Source organism: Hyalella azteca, unplaced genomic scaffold (assembly GCF_000764305.2).
Source record: "Hyalella azteca isolate HAZT.00-mixed unplaced genomic scaffold, Hazt_2.0.2 contig15086, whole genome shotgun sequence".
Classification (NCBI taxonomy): Eukaryota; Metazoa; Arthropoda; class Malacostraca; order Amphipoda; family Hyalellidae; genus Hyalella; species Hyalella azteca.
Genome location: NW_025944951.1, coordinates 765 through 18,068, shown reverse-complemented (window position 1 = coordinate 18,068; position 17,304 = coordinate 765). Strand labels below are relative to the sequence as shown.

General features: G+C 37.6%; 2 protein-coding genes across 2 annotated transcripts; both read left to right on the top strand.

The window, feature by feature from the left end:
* The first annotated feature begins 1,745 nt into the window (after window positions 1–1,745).
* LOC108680669 (anaphase-promoting complex subunit 11) lies at window positions 1,746–5,894 on the top strand. The gene is made up of 3 exons (XM_018169548.2): window positions 1,746–1,925; window positions 4,425–4,571; window positions 5,633–5,894. Exons 1-3 carry the CDS (start codon window positions 1,831–1,833, stop codon window positions 5,640–5,642), a joined length of 252 nt encoding a protein of 83 aa, XP_018025037.1. The 5' UTR covers window positions 1,746–1,830; the 3' UTR covers window positions 5,643–5,894.
* A 46-nt stretch (window positions 5,895–5,940) lies between these two features.
* LOC108680660 (probable ATP-dependent RNA helicase DHX34) lies at window positions 5,941–15,749 on the top strand. The gene is made up of 8 exons (XM_018169540.2): window positions 5,941–7,173; window positions 8,122–8,261; window positions 9,052–9,818; window positions 10,822–11,040; window positions 11,725–11,738; window positions 12,504–12,649; window positions 13,247–13,373; window positions 14,013–15,749. The coding sequence occupies exons 1-8, from the start codon at window positions 5,941–5,943 to the stop codon at window positions 15,318–15,320; spliced, it is 3,954 nt and encodes a 1,317-aa protein (XP_018025029.1). The 3' UTR covers window positions 15,321–15,749.
* Window positions 15,750–17,304: the final 1,555 nt, after the last annotated feature.

The window sequence follows — 17,304 nt, the reverse complement described above, 5'->3', positions numbered from 1 at the left end:
CGCCACCATGATACCACCGCAATTTATTTCCCGCCCTGAAGAACCTAATGCAAGGAAATTACAAAATTTTAAATTCAGAATGATTTTCATTGAAAGTCTTCGGTTCAAGCTTCCAGAACTGGTCCAGTAGAAACTAGTATGACATTTTCAAAATCGCACTGGAAAAGAAATGCAAGGTGAACGAAATTTTCCTCGGAGCTATGGACGTGTGTTTAACTTAAACGATTATAATCAATATATTTGTAGCGGTGCAAGGCTTGAGCGAGGTCGTACATGAACTGAATAAATACACGGTCCAGCTGACACTTGAAGAGCCGTTATGATCACGTATATACAGCGAGGGGAAAAACAGTTTAGTATATAAGTGCTCGCAATGACTGATAAATTTTAAATTATTGATATTATGATAATAATATATTCCAATTGCAGATTAAGGATAAGGTCTTTCTATTACAAACCTTCATATATTTCTCCCGGACCAAAACAAGTGACAATATTTCTCCCGGACTTTTACATGCATCATGCATGTATCAAATTTAAGTATCAAGATGAGAATGCTCGAGTTGCAGTGCATGATTAAGCAGCCAAGAGATAAGAGAGCGCAGCCTCTGAAAAATCAAGCTGATTAATGCATGGCCACGAGTGTCGGAGTCAGCTTCCTGCTAACATTAAATCTCCATTGTCTCCAAAATTTAAAACAATATTTCTCATGCAACTTAAATGCGAATAATTTTTATCTAATGAATATTATACTTCTAATTTCGAAAAATACATCCATGCGTGATAAAAGATTACAGAAGAACGACAAAGCGTGTCAAATGTCATTTAAAAAATAGTATAAATTTGTTTGAAATATTGCATAAATGGTATTAGTTATAATAACAATGGTTTCAACGTTTATTAGGCGGTAGACCTGCCGCCCATTCTTAACATCGCGAACATTCACAGTTTGTTGCGGTCTCGAACACGCAACTCATTGCTCCAATTTTGCTCTGTCTAACCGCCAGGCCTCCTCGCCGATTCTGACCAGACAAATTTCGCCCAGAGCTAGGCTCGAACCCGAACCTCTCAGCTCCAATCTTGGTACTTTGAACTGTAACAACAGGGACATCCTGCCCTAAACATACGTGTTCTGAGCAGGGTGGCCACGTGCTTACAGTTCAGAGTACCATGATTGGCGCAGAGAGGCGCGGGTTCGATCCCAGCTCTGTGCGCCAGTTTCTGGTCAGAATCGGCGAGGAGGCCGGGCGGTTAAGCACAGCAGCATTGTAGCAGTGAGTTGCGAGTTCGAGACCGCAACAAGCTGTGAATGTTCGCGATGTTATGAATGGGCGGCATTTCTACGGCCTACTAAACGCTGAAACCGCTATTATTCTTATTATTAATATAGCATGGCAAAAAAGAAAAGTAGATGATAGGCATGCGTACTGCTATGTCAACTTGTATAATCAGAACCGGGTTCATTATTTGAATTTAATCAACAATCATACATACATATTTCTATTAATGCGGTCTTTTATTTAATTCAGACTTTTATTTAATATGCAAATTGTTGCTGTGCCTGACTTCTGCTCTGGTATTACTTTTAGTACCAACCATATTTTTTTTCTGTCGGTAGACGTCTTACGAAACCTGACGGGTTTAAATAATTGCTGCGAAACCTAATTTTTAGGTATATGAAACGAAACCATCGATTCTATTGCAAAGCTCCGCGAAATCATATATTTTCCGGTGTTTAGCAGAAAACTGTTTACGTGCATCCGATCTGTGCGTATTTGGTCTCTCTATTTTATAAAACTCCCAGTATTTCTCTATTTTTATGTCGAAATAATGAAGGTTAAGATCAAAAAGTGGACTGGAGTTGGAACCTGGAGCTACAAAGTCGATTACGATAATTGCGGAATTTGCAGGCAACCGTTTCATGGGTAAGTAAATGTAAAAGTAGGAATAATACCAGTGTGACTGAAAAATTTACTTCGTGCGAATCTTCTAACTTCAGGCTAACAAGCAAGTGATTAATAGTGATTACCGACAGTCTGATGTTAAAGTAGCGTTTAACTTAACAATTGTAGATATATATGATTCATCACAGATATTATTTATTTTTAGTTGAAATATTTTTTATGTTACTTTGCCTGTTTGTCATTTATTCATTCTTGTTGAATTGAGGTTTTAATCTACTTTCAAATTTAGTTGCACCAAACGATTATATTGATACTTTTTAGTAATATTGTTTCATTTTTATTACTAATGATGGAGCTGGTTGCCTGATCAATTTTGACAAATATGCAATAACTAAGGTAAATTTTTTAGCCATATAGCCTATTAGCTAAACCTAATTTTTTTGTTATGTTGTATTTGATTATAGGAGTTTAACCAATTTGGAATATTGGGCAGAAATTTCCTAAAACTTTGGGTAAATGATTGTTTTACAGGTGGTTTCGAAAATTACAGGTGAAAATAGTTTTTTTTATAAATTTTTTCCATGTAGCCCTGAAGAAATTTGGAAAATGGAAAGGGCCATAGTCTAGAAAAGGTGAAATTGGCTGGATTCAGGCTGTTTTTGTCTTAGTCTAATTTACAGATGGTTTCTTCTCAATTATTGAGTTAGGCAAAAAGCTTACATTTTATCCAAAACTGAAAAATTAGCTAGACAGAAGTTTCTTGCAAATGTAACTGACAATAATGCTTTTGCTTGCAAACAGTTTTATCCATTTCTATGGCCCATTACCTAATTTCTTCAACAAAAATTCAAGAAAATAGCGCATTTCTGCCAAGTGCCATTATGCTAAAAGTGAGCCATTATAGAAAATCAGGCAAAAGTTACCCATGAATTAGACAAACACGTCTATGACCATGGCTGTTTTTTCATTTTGTTATTTTCACCTGTTTTAATAACCCTCACCTAATTTCTTCTATTTAAAAAAGAAAAATAACTCATTTTTACCTGTGATTTTCAAAATCTCTTGCAAAATAAAAGTTTTTACAAGTAATTTTTTGAAAATTCTCTCCAATATTCCAGAGTGGAAATAGAGTAAATTATTCAGGATCTTAGCCCACACATCAGCATCAAAATCTACATCTCCATGACACTTAGGAAGATGTAATTTTTTGGGAGATTTTGGCTGAAGCCAAAGACTGTGCACTGCAGGCTGAAATTCAAGATTGGTATTAAATTAACCATAACACGGAGCATATTGGGCACAACAATCACAGTCTGCAGAGGATGACATCATAATTTCACAACCATTTAGAGTCTGGAGAGGATGTCATCACAATCTCACAACCATTCTGAGTCAGGAGAGGATGACATCACAATCTCACAACCATTCAGAGTCTGGAGAGGATGACATCACAATCTTACCAACCAATCACAGTCTGGAGATTGACATGCATCCACCCAAAAATGACAAAAGCTCTATATACCGTACTACCCTAGAATTCCAACCTGCTGCACAGTTTGCGCAATACTATCATATTCTGGCAAATGGGATAGAAGCCACCAGTGAATGAGATGGAAAGGCCCAAGCTTCTGGTTTATTTCACTCATTTTTATGGCCCTTGCTTTTTCCTTAATTCTTCACAAAAATAGGGTATTTTTCTGCTTATTTCAGAGCCAAATATAGGTGACCATAACTATACTGTATAACTAAACACTTGCAGAGAGAAAATTGGATAGAAAGAAATTTCTAACATTTTTTATGTTGCCTCTAAATAGATTTACTTGCTCTAAAGTTCAAGGCATAAAAGCTCTCAAACTAAGCTAGAAAACTAAGTAGAAAAAAGACTAAGAATGAATAATTTTTTAAATGGAGCCACTTATTTGATTTATTTGCACAAAAATTTTAATTACAGAATTTCTCTAAGCTACAAAATAGGGCAAAGGCAACCATACATAAATGATCCAGAACTGACTGTGTTCATGCAAGATGAAAAAAAAATCCTGACTTTTACCTAAAATTTTACAGCTTCACAATCCTTTATTTGATAAACTTAAAATCATGTAGCTCAGTTGTGTATACCGTTATCAAAAATTAGATTGCAGTTCATTCGTCTAGCAGAAATCTCTTTGCTCTAGAAATCTTTAGTCACAGCTTGGAAAGAAGTTATGTTCCCTTCCTGTGCCCATTGATACTTCCACCCATCTATGCAGCCATTGTCCAATTTCCATCATTAAAATTAAAGCAAATATATTTTAATTCCCATTTTTTATGGGGGAACTTCTCATGGTGCCACAATTTTTACCCATAATTTTCAAGAGAATCTGTTTGATATTATATAGTTTGGAAAGCTATGAAAACTTATTTGGCCAACTCTCCATTTGTAAAGAAACATGTTTAACAAATTATCAGAATCAGTTGTCTCATTTTCCACTTGTAAATATAGTTAAATCTTCAAATTATATAATCTGGACGTATTTACAGTTGCTGCCCATACTGCAAGTGGCCAGGAGAGACGTGTCCTGTGGTGTGGGGTCAGTGCACTCACTGCTTTCATATCCACTGCATGGCAAAGTGGTTGAAGGCACAGGAGCCACGTGAGCAGTGCCCTCTCTGCAGGCAGAAGTGGAGGTAATTTCATTTAATTATAAAATTATACACTTTTTCACTTTGAATTCAATTTATTCTTGTTTTCACAGTCTCTGTTTCATGTCTGGATGTCTGAATAGTAATTCAATCCTTGATTTTTGTAGATAATTTTGACAGTTGGCAAGCAAGAAAATCCAACTAGGCTAAATAGAAATGTAATTATTTCTCTTGATTTGAGCTCCTAGATGAAGGAAAACTCAGTAAGGTTGTCTTTTCTTGTGTTCTTACAAGTCCTTCTTACAGTTTTTGCTCTGTTGCTAAACAGTCTTTGACTTGTTTAAATTTTAAAGATTACAACAGCTATAAAATATTTGGTCTCCCATGACAAAGCTCATGCCTCAATTCTGCCTCTTCTAAAAAAAAGGTGGGGCTTTCATATAATACTGGTAGTTTAGCAGTCATCTGGTGCTCATGGTGCAAAATGCATGTGACATGGGATGACAATTAAGTATAAAAATTTTCATTCATGCTTACAACAAAAGATTTATTCATTTTTAGTGCATTTTCTCATTTATGAAAAAAATGCACTATTGTGCTCACCATATCTGTCTGTCCGTCCGTCCGTCCGTGACTTCATGTTTTCGTCGACAAGAAGATGCAATCTCTCACTCACTGCAGTGAGCACTGAGTTATATTTTTTTATTAGGATTGCTTGCATTAAATAACTAATTTAAGTACACAGAAAAAATACACACAGAAAAAATACATCTTAGAATATCAATATAATGGCAATGGTGCCTGTTGCTACTGGGAACAACTATTGCAAAAATGAATCTACTAAATAAATTTTCATCAAGAAAATGTATTGCATTCCCCCTAATGCATTAATATTTTCTATCAACAAATAGTTGCAATACTATATACTACTAGCATAATAATAGCAGTGCCATTGACTCATTAAGACATTAACAAAAACTGCCATTGATATTTTTATATAGTCATAGTTGTTCCTGTGTTTCAGACCTGCAGGCAATGTAATTGTTAAGTCAATTTCAATTCTTCCCATTACAAAATTCTCTCAAAATTTCATATTTTCTCCTCAGATACGCCTGAAGATTTTACAACCGATAAATCTGGCAAGATTGTGTTCAGTTTTTGTCAGAAATCTCTACAAGAAATTGAGAACACAAATTGGAACTAATTTAAACTCCACACTAATTGCAACCACATATTTCTGCTAAAAATTATTTCGTTATTCATTAGATTCAAGTCGGATTTCATAAGCAAATAGTTAAGTTTTCATTTCTAAAACTAAAAAAAAAAAACTTGATGCCCTCTAGTTATCTCCTTATCAACTTCTACACTTAAAAAAAACACATTTTATTTCATTCATTAAGGGAAATTTTCAAACATGAATGTCAGTAAAATGGACATGAATCACAGCCGTCATGGCAATCAAAGAACAAGTTCGGGCTCCCATGACGATCATCACAAAAATAATGAACGTGGTGATAAGGAGAGGAGGTCATCTCATTACGAAGAGAAGAAGTCATCTTATGATGAAGAGAAGAAGTCATCTTACGATGAAGAGAGGAGGTCATCTTATGATGAAGCAAGGAGGTCATCTTATTATGAAGAGAAGAGGTCATCTTATGATGTAGAGAAGAGGTCATCTTATGATGAAACAAGGAGGTCATCTTATTATGAAGAGAAGAAGTCATCTTATTATGAAGAGAAAAAGTCATCTTATGATGAAGAGAAGAGGTCATTTCACAGTGAGAAGAGCAAGAGAACAGCGTCATGGAAGGAGAAAAGATCATTTGATGATGAAGAACGCCGGAGAAGACGACATTCCAGCTCCAGTGAAGGTTCCAGTTCTCCATTAAAAACAAAACATCGTAGCAAACGCAGCAGACGTGACAAATATCGGGACACACGCGAGACTGCCAACAGTGATACGCAAGACAGATGTAGCCATAAAGATAATAATGATTATGAAAGACGTTCTCATGTTATGCATGGATCAACAAGTGAGCAAGGTAAATATTATTCTAACAATAAATCAGATTCTGAAGAAGTTGATTCAGAAGAAGAGGTCATGTTTGAGTGGGAGAACCACAAGTGGGAGTTGAATCAAATGTTCTTTAAGGATAATGACGTCATACAGCGTGGCAGTGAACAGTACCAAGACTTCTTCAAGTTCCTCAAGAAATACCAAACTCTAAAGAAGCAGAAAAAACTCAAAAGAATTCTGGATAAAAATATCAACAAAGAAAAACCTCGCGGTGACAAGACTGCTAAGTTGACTGAAAAGTTTGAATTACCAACAAGATTTGATAACAAATATTTAGTAAATTTTGGCTTCAAAGACGTAACTGTTGACTCTCTAATTCGACGTTTGCCTCCGCGGGATTTGGAAGACAAGAAGAAACGACTTTCTAGGAAGAGAATCGAAGAGTTTATCACGATAATACTTCTTTATCTCAACTTCAACCAAAAAAAGAGCTTCGAGAAGTTGCAAAAGCTGCGCAAGTGTCAAAAAGAACTTCCGATAGCAGGATACAGAGACGCCATCTTGCAGACCGTGGCAGACAACAGCATCGTCATCGTTGCTGGGGACACAGGCTGTGGCAAGTCCACTCAGGTAAAGATATTTTTACAAAGCTTATTTGCAACTTTTTCTATGAATTTTTAATTTTTACAATTCCTAAAACTCCAATTATTTGTTAAATAGATTGTTAGCACTCTGTATGATGGGTTTGTATCACGGAGCTAAGAGCCACAAAAAGTGGGTGTATACCGTATTAATTGAAAAGTAAACTACTGTAAATAATTGAGGTAGCGAGCCGATTTTGAAATTTCTATGGCGTCCAAGGAGGGCGTAGAGAACACGTATAATATTTTCTTCTTTACTGCTCATATTCAGTTTCTTATAGAATTCCATTCTCACAAAACTTGTCTCCAACTCATAATCTTAAACACTGCCATAATCGTAAAAAAATCCGTAATGTTAATATGCCAACTGACTGAATCACCATCAACAAAACAACACATGAGTGCAAATGACTGGGTCTATTGGTTGCACATTGCAACATGATAGGAAATAAAAACATATATCACAGGCATGAAGTTTTAGTAATTTGGCGGCGTGATCAAGAAATAAGCAAATACCTGATTAAAACAAATTTACATATAACATCTGCTGCTTTTGACCTTGCAGGATAACCCTGCCATGTCACAGAGCCTTATAACTAATTGCTTAGCTTTTTTTAACATTATTGTAAACTATCTATTACCACTTATAAAAATCATGTCACGGTGTTAAAAGGTTCCTTGTAGGTACGTACTAATCGTAAAATAATTATTCCCTATCATTCAGTTTATCCAGTGCAGTAAACCTGTCTCTCATCAAACCTACAAAAAAAAATCTTTAACTACCCGTAATATTTGACGGCAATATAGGACGTTGCATGTGTGTGTTGTACCGGAAAACTGTAAAGAAATAACTACGTGTGATGTGAATGCCATAATTGGTGATGCAGGTGCCCCAGTACCTGATGCAGGCAGGGTACAGCTGTAACATGTGATGCAGGTGCCCCAGTACCTGATGCAGGCAGGGTACAGCAGGGTGGCGTGTACACAGCCCCGACGTATCGCCTGCATCGCGCTCTGTAAGCGCGTGTCGCACGAGACGCTCAACGAGCACGGCGCGCAGGTCGGCTTCCAGATCAGGTGGGACCACGTGTTTGTATTGTAATTATTTACTATGTTAGTCAATAGTGCAATTATTTACTTGGTAAGTCAATGGTTAGGTGGAGGAATGAGGGAAATATACTTAAGGTAAATATATTTACCTCATATATAAATATGTACCTGATGGCAGCAGGGTACATATGTAAGTCAATGTTAGATGGAGGCATTTACCTCGTATATAAATATGTAGTGCAATTATTAAGTTGTAAGTCAATGGTAGGTGGAGGAATGAGGGAAATATACTTAAAGTAAATAGATTTACCTCGTATATAAATATGTAGTGCAATTATCTAGTTGCTAAGTCAATGGCAGGTGGAGGAATGAAATAAATATATATAATGCTAGTAAGAGATGTAGCTTGCAAGTTTGTCTCAACTGTGACCCATGTTATCAGCGTGGACCAATATTTTTTGTAGTGTGATGCAAGTATTTTACTTATTAAGCAACATCTTGCTATGCCATTTCATGGTAATAGAGATACTTGCAGGTTATCATCTATGTTTAAATTAATTATTTAAACCAATGATTACCGAATATGATATGCTTGGTAGAAGCTTCTTTCTCTGTGTTTCTGAAGAATTCAAATTCGCTGTGAGTTCTAATTCAAGAAATTGCAGATCTCAAATTAACATTCAAAATATATTAAATTTTTTGCATCAAAACGTAATTTTTCTTTCATCGAAATGATTTTCCTAAGGCTGTATTACTTTTAATTTCTTTTTTTACTATATAGACCTAGAATGTATTTTTTATCTTTTTTATATTTAAGGTTCGAGCGGCGCACGTCAGACCGCACGAAGATCGTGTTCCTGACGGAGGGCCTGCTCCTACGTCAGGTGAACTCTGATGCCGCCCTCGCTGCCTACGACGTCATCATTCTAGACGAGATCCACGAACGTCACCTACACACGGACTTCCTGCTGGGGGTGGTGAAATGTTTACTCCTGCAGCGCAGCAGTCTTAAGATAATCCTAATGTCGGCTACCATCAACCTAGACCTCTTCAGTAAATACTTCCTCGGTAAAGCCCCTGTGATCCAAGTGCCTGGTAGACTATACCCTATCCAGCTCCAGTACTTCCCTATCCCCATGCTGGAAATGACCACAAAATCGGATAAACTGAACCCAGCTCCATACGTTCGGGTACTTCAACTCATTGACAACAAATACCCGGAAGACGAAAGAGGAGACGTGTTGATTTTTCTCAGTGGATTCAGCGAGATCAGCACGGTCGTGGAGGCAGCGAAACTTTACGCCCAACAGACCAAACGTTGGATCGTAATGCCCCTACACTCAAACTTATCCGTGGCAGACCAGGAACGTGTCTTTGACGTGCCTCCTGAAGGTGTCCGCAAGTGTGTCGTGTCCACAAACATCGCTGAGACGTCGGTTACCATCGATGGAGTTCGGTTCGTGGTTGACTCCGGCAAGGTTAAGGAAATGAGTTACGACGCTGCGTGTAAAATGCAGAGACTTAAGGAGTTCTGGGTCAGCCAAGCCTCCGCGGAGCAGCGCAAAGGGCGAGCTGGACGAACAGGCAAGTTCTGCGCTCGTAACTTTTATGTTGCTTGTAAAATATCTCTAGATTTATATTAAATAATCAACAAATTAATGCCGTTAAATATTACAGTTACTGCTTTAATATGACAGTAATATTTTAATAATTATAGCATTGAGAGACCGAACCTAACGGACGAACAGGCAAGTTCTGAGTTTTGGACTTCTATGTTGCTTGTAAAATATTTCCAGATTTCTATTAAATTATTAAATGCTCTACAAATTAAAAGCTTGAGCAACGCAAGGGGCCAGCTGGATGAACAGGCAAGTTCTGAGTTCTTAACTTCTATGTTGCATGTAAAATATCCTCCAGACTTATATTAAATAATCAATAAATTAAAAGCTTTTAAAGCCAGGCGTCCGCGCCCCGCGGAGCAACGCAAGGGGCGAGCTGGACGAACAGGTACGTTGTGCGCTCTCGAAAAAAAGAGCAAACTCTTAAAAAAAAGAGTAAATTAAAAAAATGAGTAAACTAAAAAAAAGAGTAAAGTAAAAAAAAAGAGTAAACTCTCACTCTTGACCTCTATGTTGCTGTTAAATATCTCCAGATTTATATTGAATAATCTACAAATTAAAAGCTTTTAAATATTACAGTTAAGGTTTTAAAATGGTACTAATATTTTAATAATTGTAGCAGTCGCCCCTAATAACTGCTTATGAGATGCCAAACCTAATAAATATAGCATTGTGATGCCAAAAAAAAAACAATCTGTAGGTTATCTTCACCAAGTCTCTACTACCCTTCCCTTGTTATTATCTTTTCTTAGTCTCTACTACCCTTCCCTTGTTATTATCTTTATCGAGTCTCTACTACTACTACCCTTCCCTTGTTATTACCTTCACCCAGTCTCTACTACCCTTCCCTTGTTATTATCTTTATCTCTACGAACCTTTTCCTGCTATTATCTTTATTCAATATCTTTATCCCTACCCCCTTCTCTACCCATTATTTTCATATATTCATAAACCCCTTCATCCCACAGGCCCCGGCGTTTGCTTCCGGCTGTACTCAGAGGAGCAGTACAGGAGCTTCGACGCGTACAGTACTCCAGAGATCCAGCGCGTGCCCCTGGACTCCATCGTGCTCCAGATGATCTCCATGGGGCTGCCTGACGTGCGACTCTTCCCCTTCATCCAGCCCCCCTCCATGGAGAGCCTCGAGGCCTCCCTACGCTCCCTCAAGGGCCTTGCCGCCGTCACCAGTGAGATGCATTTAAAATTATTTATGTTTATTAATTAATATTAATATTTTGTCACATTCATTTATGAATTTGTCACGTATGAACGTGGCAAATTCATTTTGTCAAATCCATATTTATAGTTTGTTACAAATTAATTACCTATGTTTATTAAGTAATACTCCTCAGTATTTAGTCGCATTCATATTTACAGTGTTGTTAAGGTCGTAAAATGAGCCATTTTATTGAAATTCGTACGATTTTACGACTATTTCGTCTTTATTGAGCCGCAAAATTCCTAAGCCAAAATGTTTGTCCAGAGGATAGGTATTGTCCGCACTTAAAAAGTTAGATGATCATTGAATAAATTATTCCGAATTTTAATTATATTAAACGTGGTGATTAACACCTAATTAGAGGTCGTAATTAACACCTAATTAGAAGTCGTAATTAATACCTAATTCTGGTAGTGTTGCAAGGGAGGTCGATCTGGGATTGTGCTCAGGAACACGTCTAGTTGTCTCTTGAAGGTCTCCAGGGTGAACTCCCCCTCTCTTAGATCCTTTGGTAGGGCGTTGAACAGCCTTGGTCCTGCCACGGAAAGTGATCCTTCCCGCAGGGATTGAAATCTGACTGCGGATCTGTTACGTAGGGGGGATCTTGCACAGTCTCTTCCTTCTCTCGTTGTGATATGTCTCAATCCTGAAGGTCTCGCTCTCGAAGTTACTGCTATCTTTTGCTGCTAGTTATTGCTGCTGATGGACTGCTCTCTATTGTTCTAATCTTCTTGTCAGTTGCCGTCATTTTTGAAATTTATGTCCAATAAAGAATAAATTTAGGCAACGGGAGGCTCACATGTTTTCTAGGAGATTGTGGAGACCTGTAACTCTTATTGTTCATGACTGCATTGCGAGGATTTCTGGCATTTATTCTATTATTCGTTGCGGTTTTTTCTTTCATTTTTAACCAATGACGTTATTTATACATTATCTTTAGTATTATCTATAACGTTATATCTGTTATTTTTATTGTTATCTATAGCATTATATATATGTTATCTTTAGTGTTTTCTATAACGAAAACAAATAATTTGTCTGCTGTTATTTCTTGAGAATATTATTAACAATATTTGTCTAATTTGATCGTTATATTATAAATACTATTGCTGTCAAATGACTGTACGATCGTGAATATATGAGTAATATTATCGATGTAATTGGATTTACAGGCCGAGACGACGCATTTGTTAACATTATTATTTCTCTAACTTGACTGTTATATCATGAATACTAGTGCTTTGTAATGACTGTACGATCGTGAATACATTAGTAATATTATAAATACTGGTGCTTTGAAATGACTGTACTATCGTGAATATACTATTAGTAATATTATTGATGAAGTAATATTATAAACACTATAGCTGTGAAATGACTGTACTATTGTGAATATATGAGTAATATTATTGATGTAATTGGACTGTACAGGCCGAGACGACGCTGTCGCTGGCTGCGGCTATGAGCGTACAGTCGGTGTTCACCAACAGGGCTGAGCGAGACCCTGACTGTGCGGCGGCTGTACAGGAGCTACTGTCTCTCCAGGGAGACCCTTTTACGCTACTGAACGCGTACAGGTACAGTCGCTGTGCTGCCGGTACAGTCGCTGTGCTGCAGGTACAGTCGCTGTGCTGCAGGTACAGTCGCTGTGCTGCAGGTACAGTCGCTGTGCTGCAGGTACAGTCGCTGTGCTGCAGGTACAGTCGCTGTGCTGCAGGTACAGTCGCTGTGCTGCAGGTACAGTCGCTGTGCTGCAGGTACAGTCGCTGTGCTGCAGGTACAGTCGCTGTGCTGCAGGTACAGTCGCTGTGCTGCAGGTACAGTCGCTGTGCTGCAGGTACAGTCGCTGTGTTGCAGGTACAGTCGCTGTGCAGCAGGTACAGTCGCTGTGCTGCTAGTACAGTCGCGTATAGAGGATAACTCGTGAATATATTGTACACTGTACAGTACTGTTAGCAGTTGCTATGTATAGTGGGAGACTTAAGTACATGTGTAAGGTAACATGTACATTCTCTCCTCCATGTACTCATCTCCATGGTGCAGGGGCTGGCTGGAGCAGAAGTGGAGCATGTAACATGTTCAGCGTACACTCTTTCTCCATCTCCATGGTGCAGGGGCTGGCTGGAGCAGATAACATGTACAGTGTACAGTCTATCTCCATCTCCATGGTGCAGGGGCTGGCTGGAGCAGAAGTGGAGCAGAGGAGGAGACTCCAGGCGCTGGTGCAGGACGAGGGGCCTGGAGGAGCAACGTTTCTACGAGCTCTCCAAACTGCGGCACCAGTTCACCCGTCTGCTCCAGGTGCTCCATACAATCCTGAAGTATAGCATTCAAATTGTATAAATATAAGAATTACTCCAACCATATAATTCTGAACTATAGCAGCATTCAAATTATATAAATATTAGAATTACTCCAAATTATTAATTTATGTGGGTTACAGTTCACCCGTCTGCTCCAGGTGAACTGGATGCTCCATCTAGGTTGCTCCATACAGTCCTGAATTATAGCATTCAAATTGTATAAATATGAGTGTTACTCCAAATTATTAATTTATATAGGTTACACTTCACCCGTCTGCTCCAGGTGCTCCATACAATTGTGAACTATTACAAATTTTATAAATATGAGAATTGCTATAAATTATTTCTTTATGTATGTTAACATGTAGGCTGTGTTCATGTGGTTTAACATTATAGGTCTAGATGCACATCAATTTTAGGTTTTTGAACAATATAAGTATTTGATAATTTGTAATAATAGATTATTGATAATTGTAGTAATAATAATATTTAATAAGATAATAAATATTAAACACAATCCTGAACTATAGCATTCAAATTGTATAAATATGAGGATCACTCCAAATTATTGATTTATGTGGGTTAACACGTAGGCTGTGTTCATGTGGGTAAACAATATATTAAACGGATGTTACAGGAAAGCAAGCTGCACGAGTCGCCGTCTGTAGGCCGCTGTAGCACAGCAGCTGAACGCAGCCGTAGACACGGTGAGCTACAGCAGCTACGCGCCCTTAAGAACAAAGTAGATCTACAGTCTACCCGTCAAGTGAAGGTCCTGAAGGTAGATAACGACGGGGCTGCACTGTCTGACCCTGAAACTGACGCTGTCGACGTCAAACATGTCGACTTCAACCTGAAACATGACCCGAAACAGCTCGAGTTGCTCTTGAAAAACGCCGACGTGCGTAGTTTCAAAGACGTGATTATGCTCAAGATTATCCTAAGCAGCGCGCTGTACCCCAACGTTGCTATTGCTGATGAACATAACACGTATAAAGCGAACAGTGAACAAATGTTCCATACACCGAATAAACCTTTCGCTACCCTACACCCTACAAGTGTGTTCGCTAAACATCCTGATGTTCTCGCCGTGGTTGACTCCGACATCGTTGAACTACCCGAGTTCAACTCTAGGTCCCCGGCTGCGACCAGACAACAAGTTCTTATTTACGTGTCACTGTTGGAGACCAATAAAGTGTTCCTCATGAACACATTCCGTGCACCTACTGTACAAACCCTGATGATGTTTGCCAATAACATCGACACTAATGCAGACTTATCAGTTATGGTGTTTGATAAGTTCATTGAACTGCGATTCCCTGAAGCGTCCGTAGCACAAAACTTGGTGATACAAGCAGTCAAGTTGCGCACTCAATGGAATGAGTTACTAGAACTTAAACTTCAACTTAGCAAACCTGATGCAGACGAGCTAGAACTTTTAACGTCATCAGGTAAGCTTGAGCGAGTTCTCTCTCATGGTCTCATTGAGTTCTACTTAGAAGAACCTCTACATTCACAACGTCGACTTGTGGCCGCAGACGTTAAAGTTCTTCATAAAGGACCTGGCATGGAGGACGCGGTCTTGGATCCTAACCCATTCACAGGACTCAGCTGTACTCAACATGAGAGTACTGGTGGCATGGTTCTCACTGAGTACCTCACGTACAACAGTCTTCTGGACACTCGCTGTACAGTCACGACTCTAACTGACGTACATTCTTTGTGCCCTGAATGTCAACAAGAACTGTACTGCACGACTCTAGGTCGCATGAATCATATAGTGAACTGTCAACCTACTGTCAACAAACGGCCTGGCGTTGACGAAGATGGTGACAGTGCAGCATCTGGCAACTCCAACGCTAAGAAGTTTTATTGTGAACATTGTGAACAAACTTTGTGGCTCACCATCAGGCAGATATTCGCTCACAAGCAATCACATTCATGAGTGATTCTCTAACACATTCTTTAAATTTACTATCTCGACTTTATACTTTGATTGGCAGCATTTATTGATTATATTGATCAGCAATTATTGATTATATTGATTGGTAATTATTGATTATATTGATGAGCAATAATTGTATTGCCCATAAAAAAAGGATTCACGTGATTTAATGATTAACCACAAACTGCCATGAAAAAACGATAACATTTAATAATAATTATTGATTGTTTTTATCAGCAATTATGTATTGCATTAAAAAATGATTCACGGAATTTAATGATTAACAACAAACTGCCATGGAAAAACGATAACATTTATTTATGATTATTATCATTATTTTTTGAACCGTACCATCTGACAACGTCTTGATTTACAAAGGAAATTAGTTTGTAAGTTAGTCTCTTAACTCGGAATACATTTTATAAAATCTGAATGCTTTTCTTTGAGTAAAAAGGATTTCCTTCGTAAATATCATGAATGATGAATGTTCTACATGAAGCATTCATGTTCATTTGTAGAATTTCATTAAAATATCTATAATAGTTTTATTAGAGGATATGAATAGCTTACTAATATGCGATCATTAAAATATTAATAGTTTTATTAAAGGATATTAATAGCTTAGTAATATGCGATCATTAAAATATCAATAGTTTTATTAAAGGATATTAATAGCTTACTAATATGCGATCATTAAAATATCAATAGTTTTATTAAAGGATATTAATAACTTACTAATATGCTATGGCTGTCACCACACATGTGTGTGGAGCGTGTATGCCTTCACTACACTTCACTGGATTACTTTAAGCCTAAGTGCTCTTACCTTAAGTTTTCTCAACAATTTTTCTTTTACTTCCGCCTTATGCTAAGTTAATTATCATATATCCTAATTTTAATATTTGAAAAATTCTTCTAACTGTGATGAGTAGGCAGATGAGGCAAGTCTCTGTGTCTATTTATTTGGATAATTTTTAATGTTTTTCACTATTGCGCGATTAGGCTAGACTTTTTCCAGGGCACAATTTTGGACTGTTTCAGTTACCCTTTTAATTCCAGCCTCACGTCATCAGACAAACATATTGTTGTTAACGACGTGCATCTCAATAATGGAACTACAAGTTACGAGGCAATGAAACTGTCGCTTAACACGTTGACTACGATTGCTTCATCTTGTACTTTTGTTTCATTTTTCTAGTACTATTATGGAACAGGGTTGCCAGACTTTCTTTTTTTACCAGACAAATTCCACGATTTAGTTTTTCAATTTAGGTGGTCGGCTAAAATTTACGATAGTGGTTTTAAGGAGCACTTCCTTTTATAAAAGCTTCCTAATTAAATAAAAAAATTGAATTTTTACACCAGAACCTACAAATATACTAGTACAAATTGAGTTATAGGCCTTTTTGCCCTTTTTGTTCACTGACTTAATTGGCCGTTTTTTATGCCATCTGGCAACCCTGAATTATGTACCAGGAGAAATACATTTCGTGGTACGCATATGTACCAATACGTAGTCAACGTGTTAAACACATAGTGGAAGTGTAACTTAAAGAGATAGTTCAACTATAACTTGAACAGACAGTGGAACTGTAACTTACACAGATAGTGGAACTATAGCTCAAAGAGATAATGAAACCGTAACTTAAACAGCAAATGACACTGTTGCTTAAACAGACAATAAAACTATAACTTGAACAGACAATGAAACTGCAACTTAAACAGACAGTAGAAGTGTAACTTAAACATACAATGAAAGTGTAGGTTAAAGAGCCAATGAAATTATATTTTAAACAGCCAATAAAACTATAACTTAAACAGCCAATGCAACTGTAACTAAACATACAATGGAACTATAACTATATAACTAAGATGGTAGGGAAGGAGAATGTGATGTTGTTGTTGCTGTTGGCTGTGGTGCTGCCCACCACACTCACTCTTGCCTTCCTCAACACTGTGATGCCCTTCTCAGGTGGGTCAATAC

Bases quoted from the DNA above. Each gene is read 5' to 3' on its own strand.
- LOC108680669 (XM_018169548.2), top strand. From the start codon at position 1,831: ATGAAGGTTAAGATCAAAAAGTGGACTGGAGTTGGAACCTGGAGCTAC. The intron at 1,926-4,424 runs GTAAGTAAATGT...ACGTATTTACAG, and splicing joins TGCAGGCAACCGTTTCATGG to TTGCTGCCCATACTGCAAGT.
- LOC108680660 (XM_018169540.2), top strand. From the start codon at position 5,941: ATGAATGTCAGTAAAATGGACATGAATCACAGCCGTCATGGCAATCAA. The intron at 7,174-8,121 runs GTAAAGATATTT...CATGTGATGCAG, and splicing joins GCTGTGGCAAGTCCACTCAG to GTGCCCCAGTACCTGATGCA. The intron at 12,650-13,246 runs GTACAGTCGCTG...TCCATGGTGCAG, and splicing joins ACGCTACTGAACGCGTACAG to GGGCTGGCTGGAGCAGAAGT.